General features: G+C 36.9%; 1 protein-coding gene across 1 annotated transcript in view; it reads left to right on the top strand.

The window, feature by feature from the left end:
* GSTCD (glutathione S-transferase C-terminal domain containing) overlaps window positions 1-17,156 on the top strand; it is a 129,203-nt gene extending 112,047 nt beyond the window's left edge. Inside the window, exons 9-12 of the mRNA XM_057706765.1 lie at window positions 6,374-6,507; window positions 8,448-8,478; window positions 11,559-11,628; window positions 14,672-17,156. Coding sequence (XP_057562748.1) covers window positions 6,374-6,507; window positions 8,448-8,478; window positions 11,559-11,628; window positions 14,672-14,808 — 372 coding nt within the window. The 3' untranslated portion in view covers window positions 14,809-17,156. The remainder of the gene's footprint in view (window positions 1-6,373; window positions 6,508-8,447; window positions 8,479-11,558; window positions 11,629-14,671) is intronic.
* Window positions 17,157-17,826: the final 670 nt, after the last annotated feature.

Here is a 17,826-nt window from a genome sequence, read left to right as displayed (position 1 = left end):
ACCAAAGTCCAAGGATGCTCAAGTCCCTTATAAAACATGACATAGTATCTGCATATAACCTACATATATCCTTTCATAAAATGATGCTTTAAATAATCTCTAGATTACTTATAATAGCTAGTACAATGTAAATGCTATGTAAATAGTTGCTGGTGCATGGCAAATTCAAGTTTTGCTTTTTGGAACTTTCTGGGATTTTTTTTTAACATTTTCAATTCGAGGTTGATTGATCTGCAGATGTGGGACCTGCAGATATGAAGGGATGAGTGTATACAATGGAATATTATTAAAAAATCTTATCAAATGCTGCAACATGGATGAGACTTGAGGACATTACACCAAATAAAGTAAGCCAGTCACAAAAAGACAAATACTATATGATTCCACTTATATGAGGTATCTAAGGCAATCACATTCACAGAAACAGAAAGTAGTGGTCACCAGGGGCTGGAGGGAGGAAGAAAAGCCACGTTGTTGTTTAATAGGTATAGATTTTCAGTTTTGCAAAATGAAAAAATTCTGAAGGTCTGTTTCACAACAATGTTAATATACTTAACACTATTGGACTGTACACTTACAGTGGTCAAGATGGTAAATTTTATGTTCTCTGTTTTTCACCACAATAAAATAGGTTAAAATATATATATATACATAGTACCTACTTCATAGGGTTGTTGTGCGTTAAACAAGTAAATACATGGAAAGCACTTAGTTTAAGCACTTAGCATTACTAGGAATATTAAAGGTATACTATTATCAGTATCACTCCCTGTTTCATGAAAATGCTTTCTACTGTTTCCCTCTGTGCTTGTTAATCCTTTGCTTTTGGGACTCCTTTCTATCCTACAAGGCCCTCCTTAAACAATACCTCCTCCTGTCCCATCCCTGATTTTTCCTCATCTGAATATCCCACCCCCTCCTTTGATGTTTCTGTTTGTACTTTTTTTAATGGCATTTAACGCATTGTGTCTTGTATTATACAGGTTTGGGTACTCCTTGGATGCTGTTGGTGTGTAGTATCCCCTGTGAGTTGCACATGTTAGCACATAAAATAACCAGAACTTTGTGAGCTGCTTAAACCTGTACAATTTGCACATCAAGTTAATGTATTACGTGATTTGGATACAGTTGTCACTGTTGACAGACTATCGAAAAGAGATCATGTTTTTGACTTTTGTATTTTGACCTTTGTATTCCAAGCCATAATATTGATATATAAGAAGTGCCCAGTGATTGCTGAATGAATTAATGAATGAACTGATTAACAAATCAATGAATTGTGCGGTTTCTAAAACTATTAGTAATTATAGACCTTTAATGATCAGTAAGAAAGAATAACAAATTCCTCAACAAAATCACTCAGCTTCATGTTGCTGCAGAAGCTCTGCACACCAGTTGTTGTCTCATGACTTTTTGTGTGCGTGTATTTATTTTACTAAGAATTGAAATAAGATACAAAAGTGGAAATGGTGGATGTGAATCTTAAGGTTTAAAATCTATAGGTTTTCATCTGCTTTTGTTTTCTATTTCTGCTGTAACAATTTACCACAAACTTGGCAGCTTAAAATAACATGTATTATCTCACAGTCTGTAGGTCAGAAATCCACCTGGGCTCAACTAGTTTGTCTGCACCAGGTGTCATTAGGTCAAAACCAGTTGACCTGGTTGGGCTGTGTTGACTTGGTTGGGCTCCTATCTGAAGTCCCTGATGGAGTGGTCCCAGGACCATTCAAATTGTTGGCAGAATTCAGCTCCACGCGGTTGTAGGACTAAGGTTCCTGTTCCCTTGCTGGGTCAGCAGGGAGTTGTTCCCAGCTTCTACAGCTTCCAACGCTCCCTGTCTCATGGCCTCCTTCACCATGAAAGCCAGCAATGGTGGGTCAAGTCCTTCTCTCTGACTTTTCTTTCTATCTCATCTTCTTGTTTCCTGCCTGAGATAGTTCTTTACTTTTAAAGCCTCACATGGTTAGATTGAGCCCACCCGTGTAATCCAAAATAATCTTGTTATTTTAAGGTCCTTAATCTTAATTACATCTGCAAAAAATTCTTGTCGTGTTGACAGATTCCAGGGATTAGAATGTGGACGTATTTAGGAGATCATTCTGCTTTCCTTACCATCCCTATCTCTTTTTTTTACTTGCAGTTCATTTGTTTATATACCATGTCATTTGTCCTTTAGAGTTCCCTGCAATGTGGATTTTGCTGACTGCATCCCCCTGGTGGTGTTTCACATACTACGCTGTTCCCTGTATTGCCCAGAGGTTGGTACTTAGGTCTAGATTGTAGAGGCATAATCAGATCCAGGTTCACTTTGGGGGTAAGAATACATCATAGGTGGTGATGTGTTCTATCAGTAGGCACTTGTCTGATTGTCTCTTGTGTAACGTGAGCAGCATTCATGGTCATTGCCCCAGCTCATTATTTCAAATTGGTGACATTCTTCTATTTTAATATTCCACATTCATTTACTTTCCTTTATCAACAATTTGGTTACACTGAGGTACAGGTCACATAGGAAAGGCCAGAGAAAAGTTGATTCTTTTTCTATATTTTCCAGTTTTCAAAGTGAATTGGTTATCTGCCAGAAGTGTCCAGTTAGGCTTTTTTTTTTTTTTTTTGGTGTAATTATTATTGACTAGCCAATTTAATATTTGAAATACTTCAATCCATTGCTGTTACAGTTCTCATTGATGCTCATTCCCATCTTTGTTCAGTGAGAGTTTCTTGGGTTGGCTCCTGAGTCTCTGACAAGGCTTCAATAGTATTTGATAGCATCCATGCTTTCAGTATAACAGGATGTTCCAGCTCATCTAGTATATTTCCTGTCTCATGTCTGACATCAGCTCCATCTCCATGGAGCTCAAAATTCTTTTAAGAGCAAATGCTATTGACCACAGTCTAGGTACTAGGGATGGTCATTGCTACTGGTTTGGTCTTTGTTTCTAGGCTTTTCAGTGGTCAGGGCTAGGCACTGACTATACCTTTTATTTATTTATTTATTTATTTATTTATTTATTTATTTATTATTTATTTATTTATTTTAACAAGGTCTTTATGGGTTCATACTGATACTTTCAACTTAAATTCAGCAGTATGGGATTTTAACTTAGCCTCACTTTATCTCTTATCTTTTCTTCTATGCTAAAAAAAAAATCTGTTTCCTAATAACATAGCGTTTCTTATTTGTTTTATTTGATAATAGGCACATTAGAGTTCTGAAACAGCACACCACCACCAATGATTACTGACAATCATTTTGAGAATTTGTAAACATTTTTTATTCAGTAACGTCTTCCATAGCCGTGTAGAGTCTTCATTCCTTTTTATAGCTGCAGAGTACCCCATTACATTTATCCTACCAGTGACCTGTCAGTGGGGAATTGGCCTGTTTCCATTTTGTTGTTATTTCAAATATTGCCTCAATGAATGAATCTTTTTATGTGTCTGTCAGTGTGTCCATTGGATAGACTTTATTATAAGTGAAAGCACAAATTACACGTAATTTTGCTGAATATTGCTAAGTTCTTCCTCCAAAGGGTTGTGACATTTTTGTATTTCCACCAGCAATATGTGATGATGTCTGTTTCCTCACAGTCTGGTCAATAGACTGTTACCAAATTTTAGGATTTTTGCCACTCTAATAGGTGATAAGTCGTATCTTAGTATAATTTCAATACTTATTTCTCTTATTTTGAACAGTATTGAACAACTTTGGTTTAAGGCCTATTTGCATACTGTTGTTCATGAATTGTCCAAATCTTTTGCCCATTTTACTATGAGATTGTTAGGCTTTTTCTTTATATTTAAAAGCTTGTTATATATTAGGGATATTAACCTTTTGTGCTATGAACTGCAAATCTTTTTCTCACTTTACCATTTGTGTTTTTTACATATAGTTTTTGGCTTTTTGCCATTTGAAAGGGTTGTGTTTTTTTGGTTTTTTGTTTTTTCATTTTTACTTTGACGTACTTATTAACCTTACCCCTTATTATGTGTGGACTTTCAGGCATAGTTAGGAAATTATTTCCCACTCCCCTAGGTTATAGAGAAATTTACTTGTCTTTTTGTTAATTTGTGTTTGCATGTTAAATCTCTAACCCATTTGAAATGTATGTGTGGTGAGAGGAAAGGATCTAATTTTATTTTTTATAGAGCTATCAGGTTAACCCAACATCACTTATTAAAAAGTCCATCTTTGGTGGTGACTTAGAGGGGTGGGATAGGGAGGATGGGAAGGAGTCTCGGGAGGGACGGGATATGGGGATATATGTATAAATACAGCTGATTCACTTTGGTGTACCTCAAAAACTGGCACGAGTGTAAAGCAATTATACTCCAATAAAGAGCTTAAAAAAATAAAATTTAAAAAAAAAAGGTCCTCTTGTCCCCAGTGATTTGGAGTGCCACCTTTGTTGCATGCTGAGTTTTTGTGTTCAAATGATCCTCTTAATCTGTATCATCATTATTCGCCCATTTTCTCTGACCTGCGTTTGATGACAATGGAAATTAGGAGCATGTGATGCAGTAAAACCTTTTAGACCTAATAAAATCCATCATGTAAATAGTTCTTAGAATTAGTTGTTTAAACGAGGGAAATAAACTCACTCTCAGGTGTAGCAAAGGGAATGTGAACCTAAGTAAAGAGAGATTTATAAAAATAAATTGTCAAAACTTTTCTTTAAGAGCCTTTAAGAGGGTTTCGTGGGGAAGCAGCCTGATGCGATTAGCACTTGGGGTCAGGCTCTGGGTCAGGATCCTGCCCTTCAGGAGCTGCCTTGTTGTGAGCATGTTCTTCATTTCCCCGAGCTTTGATTTCCTCACGTCTCAGATGGAGATAATAAAATCTTTCAGGGCTGTTGTGAGCATAGAGGGACCTGCGTGCCGTCAGCCAGCACAGCTGCCAGCCCATAAAGGGCACTGGGCAGGTGTCGGTTCTCTCTCCCTCCAGGGAAAAATGCATCTATCATTTTTACTATGAGGTTTTCTCCAGCTACTCATGAAAATAAGAACTAGCCTGATTTTTACGCTGCAAAGCTGGATAAATAAAGGTGCAGACGAGAAATCAAGATGCTTTACTCTCCAGTAGTTGTTGCTGCCTTCACTGGACGGCAGCCTGCCTCGGCTCTCGTTTCACAGCAAAACAGGAAGGGTGGTCAACAGCAACCATAGGGATTGTTGACGTCTACGGAGATGTTGGAAGCCTGGCAGAAGGAAGAATTCAGCACCAGGGTTGAGAGCAGAGAGCTGGCTTTTCTCTTCTCAGTATAGCATTGGTTTGGGTTTTCCAGTTCAAAAGGGGAATCTGACTTATACTTCTTAACATCCAGAAATTTCCAGGAAATCTCCTCGTCTTTTTCCTAAAATCTCCTTTCAACCCTGAAGCTGAGAGATGTGTGTCTAGAAAGGACAATTATAATCCAATACAATTTGCCTCTGTTCAGAATGAAATGGAGATCTGAGCATTTTTCGAACGAAATGCTTCGTCTTTCAAGATACCCACATCTGATTTCCTAGTTTTCCATATTTAGCCTAATAATTTTCACGATTGTCTACTTTAGATTGTAATACAGTATAGATACATTTAAGGCACTTGTTCTAAAAACATATTTTAAAATCATTTTAAAGGTATTTTCCTTTTCATGAATTATTGATGCACTAATCATGACTTCAGTTCATAATGTTTTTCCTTTTAAAATAAACCCATTAAAATATTTCATACAATTCATCATTCTGTGTTAAGAAGTGTAATTATATGAATATGAAAAGGTGCTACATAAATATGATTTGATCAGTTTTATACAACACTGATTAGAGTATATTGACATCACTTGAAAAAGCATTTTCAAATACACTTGTGGTTAATCTTTGCAACAGCATTGTGGTGTGTCTGTATTATGAACCACAGTTTATGGTTGAGAAGAAGTTAAATTTTAAGCGGCCCAGGATCACACAGCCAGTTAGAGTTCTGGACTAGAAATTCTGATTTCGATGTAGAGTTCTTGCCACAATGCTACAACTGAACCAGATTTTCAATCAGCAAGAGCATGAGTTTAGAGATGCACATAGATTGAATTTTCCATATTTAACAACATCAGATTTTCCATTGAATGAATCTTACACTTCATTACAAATGTTCCATTTGTAATCTTTCAACTTCTTGCTTAATATTCTTAATTAATATGAGTAGCTAATTAGTCCTTTGGTACGTCCAAGTGAGAACTATGTAAGCTCCTATGAAATAATATTGTGGTAACTTGAAACCTCTTAACAATCCTCACAAAAAGTTGCTTTCTGTTTTTTTTATTTCAATGGCACAAAGTATCACTGTTAGTTAAAAAAGAACTTAGTGCTGAGATCTGGGTTTTTTTTCCAGGTGGCGTTGCACGCTTGTGGAGTGGCAACAGACATGGTGATTGAGCACTGCATCAAAACACGGGCTTCCTTTGTCACGTGTCCTTGCTGTTATGGTTTCATTCAGAACACCTCAAAGTTTAATTTTCCAAAAAGGTGAAATATTGTGTGCTGCCAAAGGCACCCATATGGGTATTAAATCGGTACACAAAACTCGTTTGGTATAAAGTTACAATGAGATTTCAGTTTTGAGCTCATTTCCTTTTTCCACCATGGCGAGGATTGTTTATAAGCTGTATAAAGAAGAGAGGCTCTCCTCCATGTCTGCACTTGATTTTTCTCCTAGATCCAGCTGTTGCTGAAGTTTAGAAGCAAGTCTATCCAGGAGTCAGCTGACTGGAAGTCTGCCAGTTTCAGCACTTCTCTGTGTACTTCTAGATGGAAAGCATCACCTATGAGATGCAGTAGAGGGTAGTGGTTAAGTGCTCAGGACCTGGAAGTATTCCATCTGGATGCAAATATTGGCTCCTCATGCTTTTGTAAATTGTTTTGCCTCAGGCAATCCAATCAAACTCTTTGCCTACATTTTCTCATCTACAGAAGGGGGATTTTTAATAGTAACTACCTCAAGGTTTTTATGAGAATTGAATGATATATATGTAAATCACTTAGAAGTGGCACAGAGTATGCACTCCATTAATGTGAGCTACTGCTAACTACAGTGGTAACGAACAGTAGTAGTTTTAAATTCTGCCCGAGGGTGGTGGTGATTAACTTGCAAGCTCAATGGTCATTTTTACAGTCCTTATCCCACATAGAAAAGGGAGACATTTTAATTCTCACCACTTTAACTCAACCTAGTGGAGGGCCATTCTTGGGGTTTATGACATTTCACTCTGATTTATAGCTATTGAGAACCCAGCTGATCGTTTTCATTATAGGAGAGATTAAATATGTTAGTTTCAGAAACTCTATCCTGTCATGTGTCAAGACAGACTTCTTGATCATTTCATCATTGCTTTTAAGAAACTTTAGAAATTTCCATTCGAATTTATACTTAAAGGCTTCTACTAAGTAATTTAAAATAAAGTAAAAATAATAGCCTTCTTTTTTCTTTCTTTCATTATTTTCTTCTTTCCTACAATTTGCAACTAGTTGAGAGAAAAACCAAAGTATCTATGGAAAAGCAAAAAATAAAATATAATTTGAGTTTTGTTCAATACTTAAAATTTTACTTCATTCTAAGTCTACACAGATAAAATGTGTAGTTTACAACCCATCAAGAAGTTTGTAAATCTAGCACTATAAAGAGTCTTAACAACAGTAATTTGAGTTGTTCAGCCTGCAATCTCACTTCACTGATTTTAAAGTCTCAGTTTAGTGTCTGTCAACTTTTCCACATCTCGGTAGATTTACAGACATTTGCCCCCTTCGTCATTAGAGGACCACTCCCAGGTCACTATCCCCTTACCCTAATCACCCTAGGGCCAGGTACCAGACAGCTAGTACCTATGGGACAGCCCTTATGCTTCAGAACCTACTGACATTGTTCAAACCAGCCAGTCCTAAGCTTGATCATCCTGCCCTGCCACTCCTTCCCATGGAATCCATAATAAAGGCTCTTGACCACATTTACCCCATTGTCTCTGCCTCCTGATCAACCCTGGTGCTTCCTCATGTGACCCTGAATGACTGGCTTGCCCCCTCTTCTTGGGAACTGTGAGTAACAAACTTTCTTTCAATGGAGTCCTCTCCTGATGTGTTGGTGTCACCACACCTGAAGAACAATAAAACCTACATTTTGAAAGTGCCTGAACCTGTGTGCACCCATGTGGAGAAGAGAAAAAAGTTGGTTGTGCTTCTCTAATAGTGTAAACAATCTTTGAAAGAAATTCTTTAAAATTAATTACATACCGATGGTATGCTTTTGTCTTTTTATAAAGATATTTCAAACTGGCATAGTTTTTAGTTCAGGATAGCATTACATACTCTTCAGATAAAATACATATTTTTGTTTATAATTTAATTTCTTCAAGACTATTTCTACTCAATCGTTGGTATTTAAAATGAGTAATTCTTTCTCTGTTCTATTTCAGTGAACAATTCAAGAAAACTTTATCATACAAGGTAACTTTAAAAAGATCTAGATGTTTTCCTCATATACTTTTTGTTTGTTTTTAAATTTATTTATTTATTTATTTATTTTATTGGCTGTGTTTGGGTCTTCTTTGCTGCACACGGGCTTTCTCTAGTTGCAGCAAGCAGGGGCTACTCTTCGTTGTGGTGCGCAGGCTCCTCATTGTGGTAGCCTCTCTTCTTGTGGAGCATGGGCCCTAGGCTCATGGGCTTCAGTAGTTGTGGCACATGGGCTCAATAGTTGTGGCGCACGGGTTTAGTTGCTCCGAGGCATGTGGTATCTTCCTGGGGCAGGGATTGAACCCATGTCCCCTGCATTGGCAGGCAGATTCTTAACCACTGCGCCACCTAGGAAGTCCTCTCATATACTTTTTAATCCTTTTTATTTTCCCTCTCAGATTTCGAATGGAGTATGTAATGGATAGTTACACTTGAATTACTCATGAATGTCTAACACGACTTTTTTTGTTGTTGGCAAATCAAGATTAATCTTCAAGTAGTTGACAAGATTTGTGGAAGGTCTGAGAGTTTACCATGTTCACAAGCTAACAAGTTGGCCGGGCACGGTTGCCTGGACGCTGGCAGAAGATAGGAAACTCCTGAGTCAGAGACAATGGGTAGAATTGCTCACAGCAGTAGGCACAGCCAGGCTGTCGTCATTCTTACACTGACTCCCTGAGGCCCAGTTCCCCCAGGGCAGCACAACCAGGGCCAGGCGACACCTGCATGTATACAGTGAGTTGCATTACAGGGGAGAAAACTTGAGCTTAGGAAACCCAGATGTTTTAAGATGTAATCTTTAAGTAGGCATGCCTCCCCTTTGCTCCAGAGAGAGACACTCAATAGTCTCCAAGGCCGTTCACTATACGAATGTCTTTGCAAAGGTAGTCTGGAACAGAGGCAAATTTTTCTGTAAAGGGTAAGACAGTAAATATTCTAGGCTTTGCTGACCACTTACAAATCTCCCACATACTCTACATTGTCCTTGTCATTGTTGTTACTCGTTTACAACCGTTGCAAAATGTAAAAGCCATTCTTAACTTTCAAGCCATACAAAAGCAGTTCATGGGCTGGATGTGGCCAAGGGGCTATACATAGTTTGCCAGCCCCTGGTCTGGAACAAAGGCAGTGCCTCTGCTTGTAAAATGTGAAGAAACAGGAGAGACCCACAGAGAATTGCCTTCCAGCAGTAGTCAGAACATTACATAGTTTCGAGTCACCAGTCTGAGCAAAAAATAAATAAACAAAACCCCAAAACTAGACCCTTGTTTTTAATCCCTCCTTGAATGATGCTAGGTGAAGCAGAATCTAAGAGGATATATGGGAAAAACCTAGGGCAGTGAGGAGGTAGGGTGCTACAGCCTCACTGGCTGGGAAGAAAAATATACAATCTAGAGTTGGAAAAGATGGGGCACCCAGGCTGCTTGGCCACACGCCCTTTGAGTGTCTTAGGTGTAAATGCTCTGTGGAGAAGTCTTAACCTCTCAATGCCTTTAAAAGATGGTATCTCAGTATTTCTTAACCATGGTGGGTGGACTGGCAGGCAGAACTAAACAGACCTGGTCCCCAAATATCTTGAGAGTCACTTTGGAAGTGTTTTCCTGTATAGTTCAGTTTAGCCAGCAAGCCTTTACTGAGTACCTACTACGTGCCTTCCCCTTTCAGAACTTAACTTCTACTGGGGAGAACACATAACAAATAATTTCAATAAAATATGATGAAACTTATCAGGATGAGGGGAGTGAACCTCATCTGAGGTTGTGATTGCCTTGACATAACCTTCACTTAAAGTGAACCTTAATTTACAAACATGAGGACAAAGGGCATGCTTTTATTCAGATTACAGAATTCTAAATTATTCTGTCCCTTTATGCCAGTTCATGGGAGCTTAATAAAAGTTATTCATTTGAATCATTTTATTAGTCTCATACCCATTGCCACTAAATTTTATAGTGAGCATTAAGAGGTTTTTTTTGTAAAGTTGAGACAAAAGTAACCCTTCAAAAAGAACCATCACATAATCACTTAATAAGGTAATCAGAATAACCTTATTAAAAATTGAGACAAAAATAACCCTTCAAAAAGAGCCAACATTGCAAATCACTTACTTAAGAAAGTAATCATGAGAACCTTATAAATAAAAAAATTTCGGCCCCTAAATTGAATGTACAAAAGACCAAGGAGACAAATGATTGATCTGAGTTCAACGCGTTTGCTAAGCTGACAGGTGAGATCATTCACACACTTGGAAACGGCAGCTGTTCTGAATCAGCAGTTGTCACGGGAGCATTGTAGCCATCTCAGCTCTGACTAATCACTCACCTTGGGCTGCTTGCAGGTTTAACAGTGCTGTGCAGACTCATCACCTCTCTGTCCTTTTAAAGCCTTGTTCTTTTTCATTAATCTAATCTTTCCTAAAATTGTTTAGCAGAAGCAATAATCTCCCTCCCATTCTCTCCAGTCCCCTTTATGGTCTGTCTTAAAGCACAAATAGATGCACCTCCTGCAGCCTTTTGGAGTGAGAGGAGGGAGTGGGCCAGCCTCCTCTCCTCTGAAGGGACTGAGTGAAGGGAAGCGTCCAGCAAAGGAAAAGAGGAGCCAGCACCCTGCTGGGGATGCGGGAGAACTGCAGAGGCCGCAGTAGTGATCTATAGTACTTCCTTTCCTTCTTGCGGTGGAGGGAAAGCCACTGAGAATGTCCTCTTGGAGGCATGTTCCTGAGACTCAAATTTTATTAAAAGGAAAATATAAGTGACTTTTAGGTCTTTTAGTTTAACACATTATAACCACAAATTGTAACCATATTTTGGCTAAAAGCAGCTGGTTAAGGAGCCCTGAGGACTTTCCATGCACCTGCTCTTATGAACTACATCTGAAGAGCATTCTACTTGAAGAGAGAAAAGTTATTGAGCACCATTTTCTGAGAATGTACTTCTTTCGAAAGTACTCTTTGTGTGGCACTTTATGCAATTAAATGATGCAGGGTTCTAGAAAAATGAGTTAATTTTTTGTTTTTTAATTTTGAAGCAGAAGCTTAAAATAAAGCTACAACCTATTGCCTTTTCTTTTAGGAACACATGATTCTGTGCAGATTTGCAGATCAGACAGCTGTCCAGCTTCCACCCCAACGAAGGCTCATAGGTATGTGTTTTCACACAGCAGCTGTTGAGTAGATTATCTACCAGATGCCTAGGGATGAATGGATCAACTCTATACAGGAAAATAGGGAACCTCTATATTGTCCATTTATCAACAAGGCACTAAAGTTTGTTTTTCCCAGAAAAAAAAAAATCCATCTTGATTTTATAGCACTAACTATAACAATATTTATCCCATTTTTGTCAACATTAATACTTTCAAATATATCTTCAAATGTTTGTACATTGAGTAGAATTATTATGTTAAATCTCTTTCTTATTGTTACAAACAAACTGAAGAATCTATCAAAAGCCATAAAAGAAAATACTAAAGATGGGAAAATCAACTATGCATGCCAAAATTGATATATTACAAAATGTATAAACAAGCATGATAATGTTTTCTTTTCAGAAAAAAGTATACTCATATATTATTAATCATAAACCAATTTATTTGACATTTGTAATATTAAACATTACCTAACTTGGAAGAAAAATAGCATTTCAAGTTTAAGTAATGAATTTATCCAAGACTTGGCTTTAGAAAAAGAAATCACATTTAGAAGGATAATAGCATCTAACAGCTATTGCACATTTAAGCTCTGAGCTAAATGACCTCCACCCATTATCTCAATAAATTCTTATAAAAATACTTGTGGAGTATGTGCTATTATTTACATTTACGGATGGGAGAACTGGGACAAAAGCTTGGCCCAGGATCCTTCACCTGGTGGATGGTGAAGCCACGCTGTAAACGCAAATTATTTGATCCCAGACATAAAGCTCCATTTTTGCAATGACCCCCAGTGATAGAGTCACATCACTGGAAGGTTAGGTTCCAAAATTAGGGCTTAACATGGTTGAATGGAGTCACAACTAATCTTAAAAATTATTCAGAAAAGCCCCGCATTGGACACCATCATGCGATAGTGGAAAACAGATTGCTGTTTCTTTGGCTCAGCACCAGGTATAGTAACTAGTTGGCATTTAGGGACCATGTTGTATGAGAAATAGTTATCTTTAAACTCTAAAATCAAAGTCAGCATAGTAAGATAATCACAGCTGCAGAGGCATTTGAGACCTGAGTCTGAAGGAAGAAGTGATTTCCTTCTTTTTCTCACACCCTGGGACATAAACATAATGGAAGAAGCTTGCTCTTTCCTGCATGCAACCTCTTTCATCCTCTTTCCCTCTTCCTCCTCTTTTTCCCATTCCCAATATTTTGAGTAGTCAAATGCACATTTGAATGTACAGTTGAGTACATATATAGAAAGGTATAATTTACATATATATATCAAGTTACATTTGCTACAACTCCGCTAGACTCAGTGAAGGCAGAATTGATGTGGTGGATGGGGGTGTCCATGTTGATGTTTTAGGCATCATACCAGACAGGAGTGGCTGGAAGGGAAATTGCCGGAGTCGAGGAGGAGGAACATTTGGCAAGATCGTTGGCATGAAGGGAGGGAAAGTCAGGTTCAAAGTCACGGACTCCTTTGAAATGTCTACATCTATTCTTTGAACCATACTTTTTGTTCTGTGCACATTTTAGGAAGCTTCCCAGACCCCAAAAGGTAGACTACCAACAACTGAATTTCAGTTGTGAAGACACTTCTTCAACATGTAAAAACATGAGACTCTTCTGTGTAATGCAAAAGGAAAATTAACTGGACTGGGATCAAAGCCAAGGGTAAATGAGCTGCAGTGTAAACCCAGGGTGGGTACTGAAGGAATGTAGAGCATCCCATTCTTACAGAGAATGTTTCATTTTAAATTGAAGTGGGGGGGGGGGGGGCTGTGTGTACACATTTACAGATGTCTTAAAGGAGGAACAATATTTTAAGGAAAAAAAGAATGTCAGCCATGCAGCTGTTGATGAAGAGGGGGCCATTTAGCCTAAATAGAATTCTAGACATGACTTCTTATATCGTTTCTATCGCAGTTCATCCTTTTTGGCATGGGGCCTTTTAAGGGAAATGTACAACATATTTTAAATCTGAATCTTTCATTGTCAATTTCTTTCGTACTGATTTCACCTTCCACTCTTTTTCCGGGAGGATTCATCTGTCTTCTGCAGAAGAACTTCTCTATTTCAGTTATGTCTTCACTTCTAAAGCTATTTTAGTTTAGCTGTCATTCAAATAAAACTTTTAAAAATAATATATAAGCATTATTATAATTATTGAGAAAAAAATGGAATGAATGAAGTTCCGTATAGTCAGTAACCTTTTTCCAAGAGGATGAAAAAGTTTATATATTGAGTTTAAAGAAATTGAAAGTGTAAAAGTAAGCCTTAGCTTTGAATATATTCAACCCCAAATCAGTTGGATTTTTTTTTCCCTAGCTACTTTGAAATAAAAGTTTGCATTTGCCAAAGGACACAAAATAACTGCTTTGCTTGCCAGTCAGGTTTCCTCTTTTGTTTTCCAAGATTAGAAAGAAAATTGAATACCTCTGTTTCATAGGGGTACAGGAGCTCTATTAAGTTAAGATTATATTACACTCAGCATTACATATGCACCTGAAATAATCAGCACACAATTGAGAATCTTCTCAAATACTTTCTATTTCTCATGTCTTCATTGTCCTGAAAATTCCATGTGCAAAATGTAACATGGCTTTCAGGTATCCCTTTGTCTGGATGTTATTTTAGACATTCTTAAAGACAGATTTTTTTGTTTTTACAATATTGCATATAATGTATTTCCATAAGGCATGAAGAGAAAAGGTGTTAAAATGGATTTTTAACCAAAGTGGGAAGTAGAATCTGTAGTTTTTAATTTGAGATTTATTTATAAATACATTTTAAAAGGTTAACATTCTTTAAATTACTAGCAGAAACAAATATGTGAAATGTCATATATTTGTAATTGTCTTCTCTCAATGCTGATCAGGAATTAAATAGAAAGAGACCAAACAGGACTTGGGGGCAAACTTCCTTCTGCATAGTACTCGTAGATGTTGTCATTGTATAGACTCCCTTCAACAAATTGCAGCTGCACTGTTAGCTGAAGGGTGGCTCCTGATACCATTTTACTGTATTTCAGGAAAACAGTGCATGTGCCTGGTGGATCTGGATCGAGCAAGAGCTGCAGAAGAATGTGGTTACTCTGTTCAAGTGATATCCATGGAGCCAGAGAGCTGCTCTCCCAAAAATAACATGATCGTGGGAGTCCCCATTTAGAACGAGATATTCACATATGATGTTTTGCCATCCATCTCTGTGATGAAAGGCCAGTGGCATTCAGGAGGGTCTTGGCATAACTAGGAAACAGCATCAGCCATCTTGAACCTATTGTGCTCAGGAAAGAACACAGCAGAAAAGTCTTGGAGGAAGGCTGCCTACAAAGCCTCACAAATGCTCTTGTAATATGTGATTAAAGGCCGGCTGGTTTTCCTGGTGAGAATCCCCTGAAGTCTCAGCTGCTAGCAGAGTGATACTCACAAGAGGAGGTTCCATTACCAGAATAACAATTTCCTTCTCAATTCACAGCTTTTCTGATCTTGCCAGTGTGGTGTTCAGTTCAAAAGAATGTACTTGCAGCCTTAAAATCATTTAGAGATTCAAATGGAGACCAAAACTAGACTCAGTGGGGTTTGTTTGTTTTTTATATTTTTAACAATTGTACTTTTAAAATAATTTTTTCAAAAATCTAGCCAGATAGTTACAATATGCTTATATTTTTAAGCTGGAGTGAGTTAGGCTTATATATCATTTCATATACTCCTTTTAAATATATTTCTCATAAATTACCAAATGAGATCATTGCTGGTTCAGACGTTTTATATGAGGATATTATAAAATAATTTCAGTACATTTTCCATTACAGGAACATATAATTTGGACTTAAATTCTAACTAATCAATAAATATATTTCTTTATTAATTCAAGTCGATAAATAATTATTGCAGATCCATTATTTTCAAGATTCTGGCCTAGATTCTTCTAAGGATACAAAAATGAGTTGCAAGAGACAGTGTCTTGCCTGTAGAAGTAAATCATGTGCAAGGGAAAGGTTCATGAATTAGTTAAGTTCTTCACATCATAATATAATCTATGGTCACAGGATTTGTTTTTCAAATACCAATTATTTCTTATTGATTTTTGTTGTTGTTGTTAAAACTTAGAGTTTAAATTGGAGGTGGAAGGAGTAGAGTACAGAAGCTTATTTAAGTAGTTCTCCCCACCCAAATTGTCTGTATTCCACCAGCCAAAGTTTTTAAAACCAGATGGCATGTCCTTTCTCACATGTTGCTAATTATTTTTTACACGCCCTGGGTTATTTCCCTTGAAATAAGATTTATTTCATCAATGTTGATGTTTTCAACCCCCGTATGACATATATCATGAGGAGAAAGGGCTTTAATAAATAACTCTTTAATCACTGTGGATTAAAATACAGGAATAATTTATGAAGGGGACAGGGGTTTGAACTCTTGCTTCCTGGGATAAAATTAAAGAAAAGAATTAACTATCAGCCCTGAGTATCTTAGTCATTTGCACCTATAAACACGCCATGCTCTTTTATCCTGAGCTTTCTTTTTTAATTGAGGTAAAATTTACAGCCAATAAAATAACAAATTTTAAGTGTTCAGTCTGAGAAGTTTTGACAATGATATATACTCATGCAGTCACCTCCAGAAATAAGATATAGAATATTTCTATCAGTCCAGAAAATTCTCTCTTGTGCTTTCTGTTCAACTTCCCCCCACCCCAAAGGCAGCCGTTCTCTGATTTCTATCACCCTACATTTGTTTTGCCCAATTTTGTCCTTCATATAAATGAAGTCATTTGGTATATAGTCTTTTGTGTCTGGCTTCTTTTGCGCAACATGGTATTTTTTGAGAAATATCCACTTCGTCGTGTGTATCAATGGTTTCTTCTTATTCCTAAGTAGTATTTCATTATATAAATATATCAAAATGTGTGTATCCATTCTCCTATTGGTATTTATTTGGATTGTTTTCACTTTGAGGATATTATGAGTAAGGTCTATGAATATGCTTGTACAAGTCTTTTTGTAGACATATATTTTCACTTCTCTTGCATTAATACCCAGTAGTAGAATTGCTGGGTCATTAAAGAAATGGATGTCAACTGCCAAACAATTTTCCGAAGTTGTATTATTTTATATTCCCACCAGCAGTGTATAAAGGGTCTGGTTCTCCACATCCTCATCATTTGATGTTGTCAGTGTTTTAAAGTTTTACCATTCTGGTAGATGTGAAATGGTGTCTCATTGTGGTTTTAATTTTCATTTCTCTGATGACTAGTGTGTTAAGCATCCTTTATAAAGTGTCTACTCAAGTCTTTTGCCCATTTTTAAAGTTAGGTAATTTGGGGTTTTTTATTGTTGATTATATATTCTGGATATGAGTCCATTGTCATATATATGTATTGAGAATATTTTTCCCAGTCTGTGGCTTACTTACTCATTTTCATAATGAATGTTTCAATTTTTAATAAGCCTAATTTATCTATGTTTTTCTTTTATGGTTAATATTTTCTGTGTCCTCGCTAATAAATCTTTACCTACCGTAAGATAAAAATACTTCTTATGTGTTCTTACAGAAACGTTATGGTTCTAGCTTTTTACATTTAAGTCTGATTCATCTCATCAATATTCACTTACAGAGGTAGGTTTTGAGGAATATACAGTTATTTCAGCACCATTTGTTTAAAAACCTTTCCTCTCCTCATTGAATTGACTTGGCACCTGACTTCAAAATCAGTTGATGTGTATGTATGAGTCTATTTCTGAATTCTCTGGTCTGTTCCACTAATCTGTTTGATTACTGGAGCTTTATATTAAGTCTTGAAATTAGGTAGTTTGTGTCTTCCAATTTCATTTTTTATTTTCCAGATTGTTTTGGCTGCTCTAAATCCATCGCTTTTCCATGTAAATTTTTTAATTGGCTTATCAATTTCTTTTAAAAACAAAAAGGCTGCTGAGATTTTTGGTGTTGCCTGGAATCTTTAGAGCAATTTAAGGAAAATGAACATATTAACAATATTGAGTTTTACAATCCATGAACATAATGTACCTTTCCATGCATTTAGATTTCCTTTAATTAATTTCAGCAAAATCTTGTAATTTTCAGTATAGATGTTTATTATTATTTGATAGTTTTGAGGCTGTTTTTTTGCATGCTGTTCCCACTACCCAGACTAGCCTCCTTTTACCCCTCCCGCTAGTATAAT

Source organism: Hippopotamus amphibius, chromosome 13 (genome assembly GCF_030028045.1).
Source record: "Hippopotamus amphibius kiboko isolate mHipAmp2 chromosome 13, mHipAmp2.hap2, whole genome shotgun sequence".
NCBI lineage: Eukaryota > Metazoa > Chordata > Mammalia > Artiodactyla > Hippopotamidae > Hippopotamus > Hippopotamus amphibius.
This window is presented reverse-complemented; position numbering and strand designations above follow the sequence as displayed.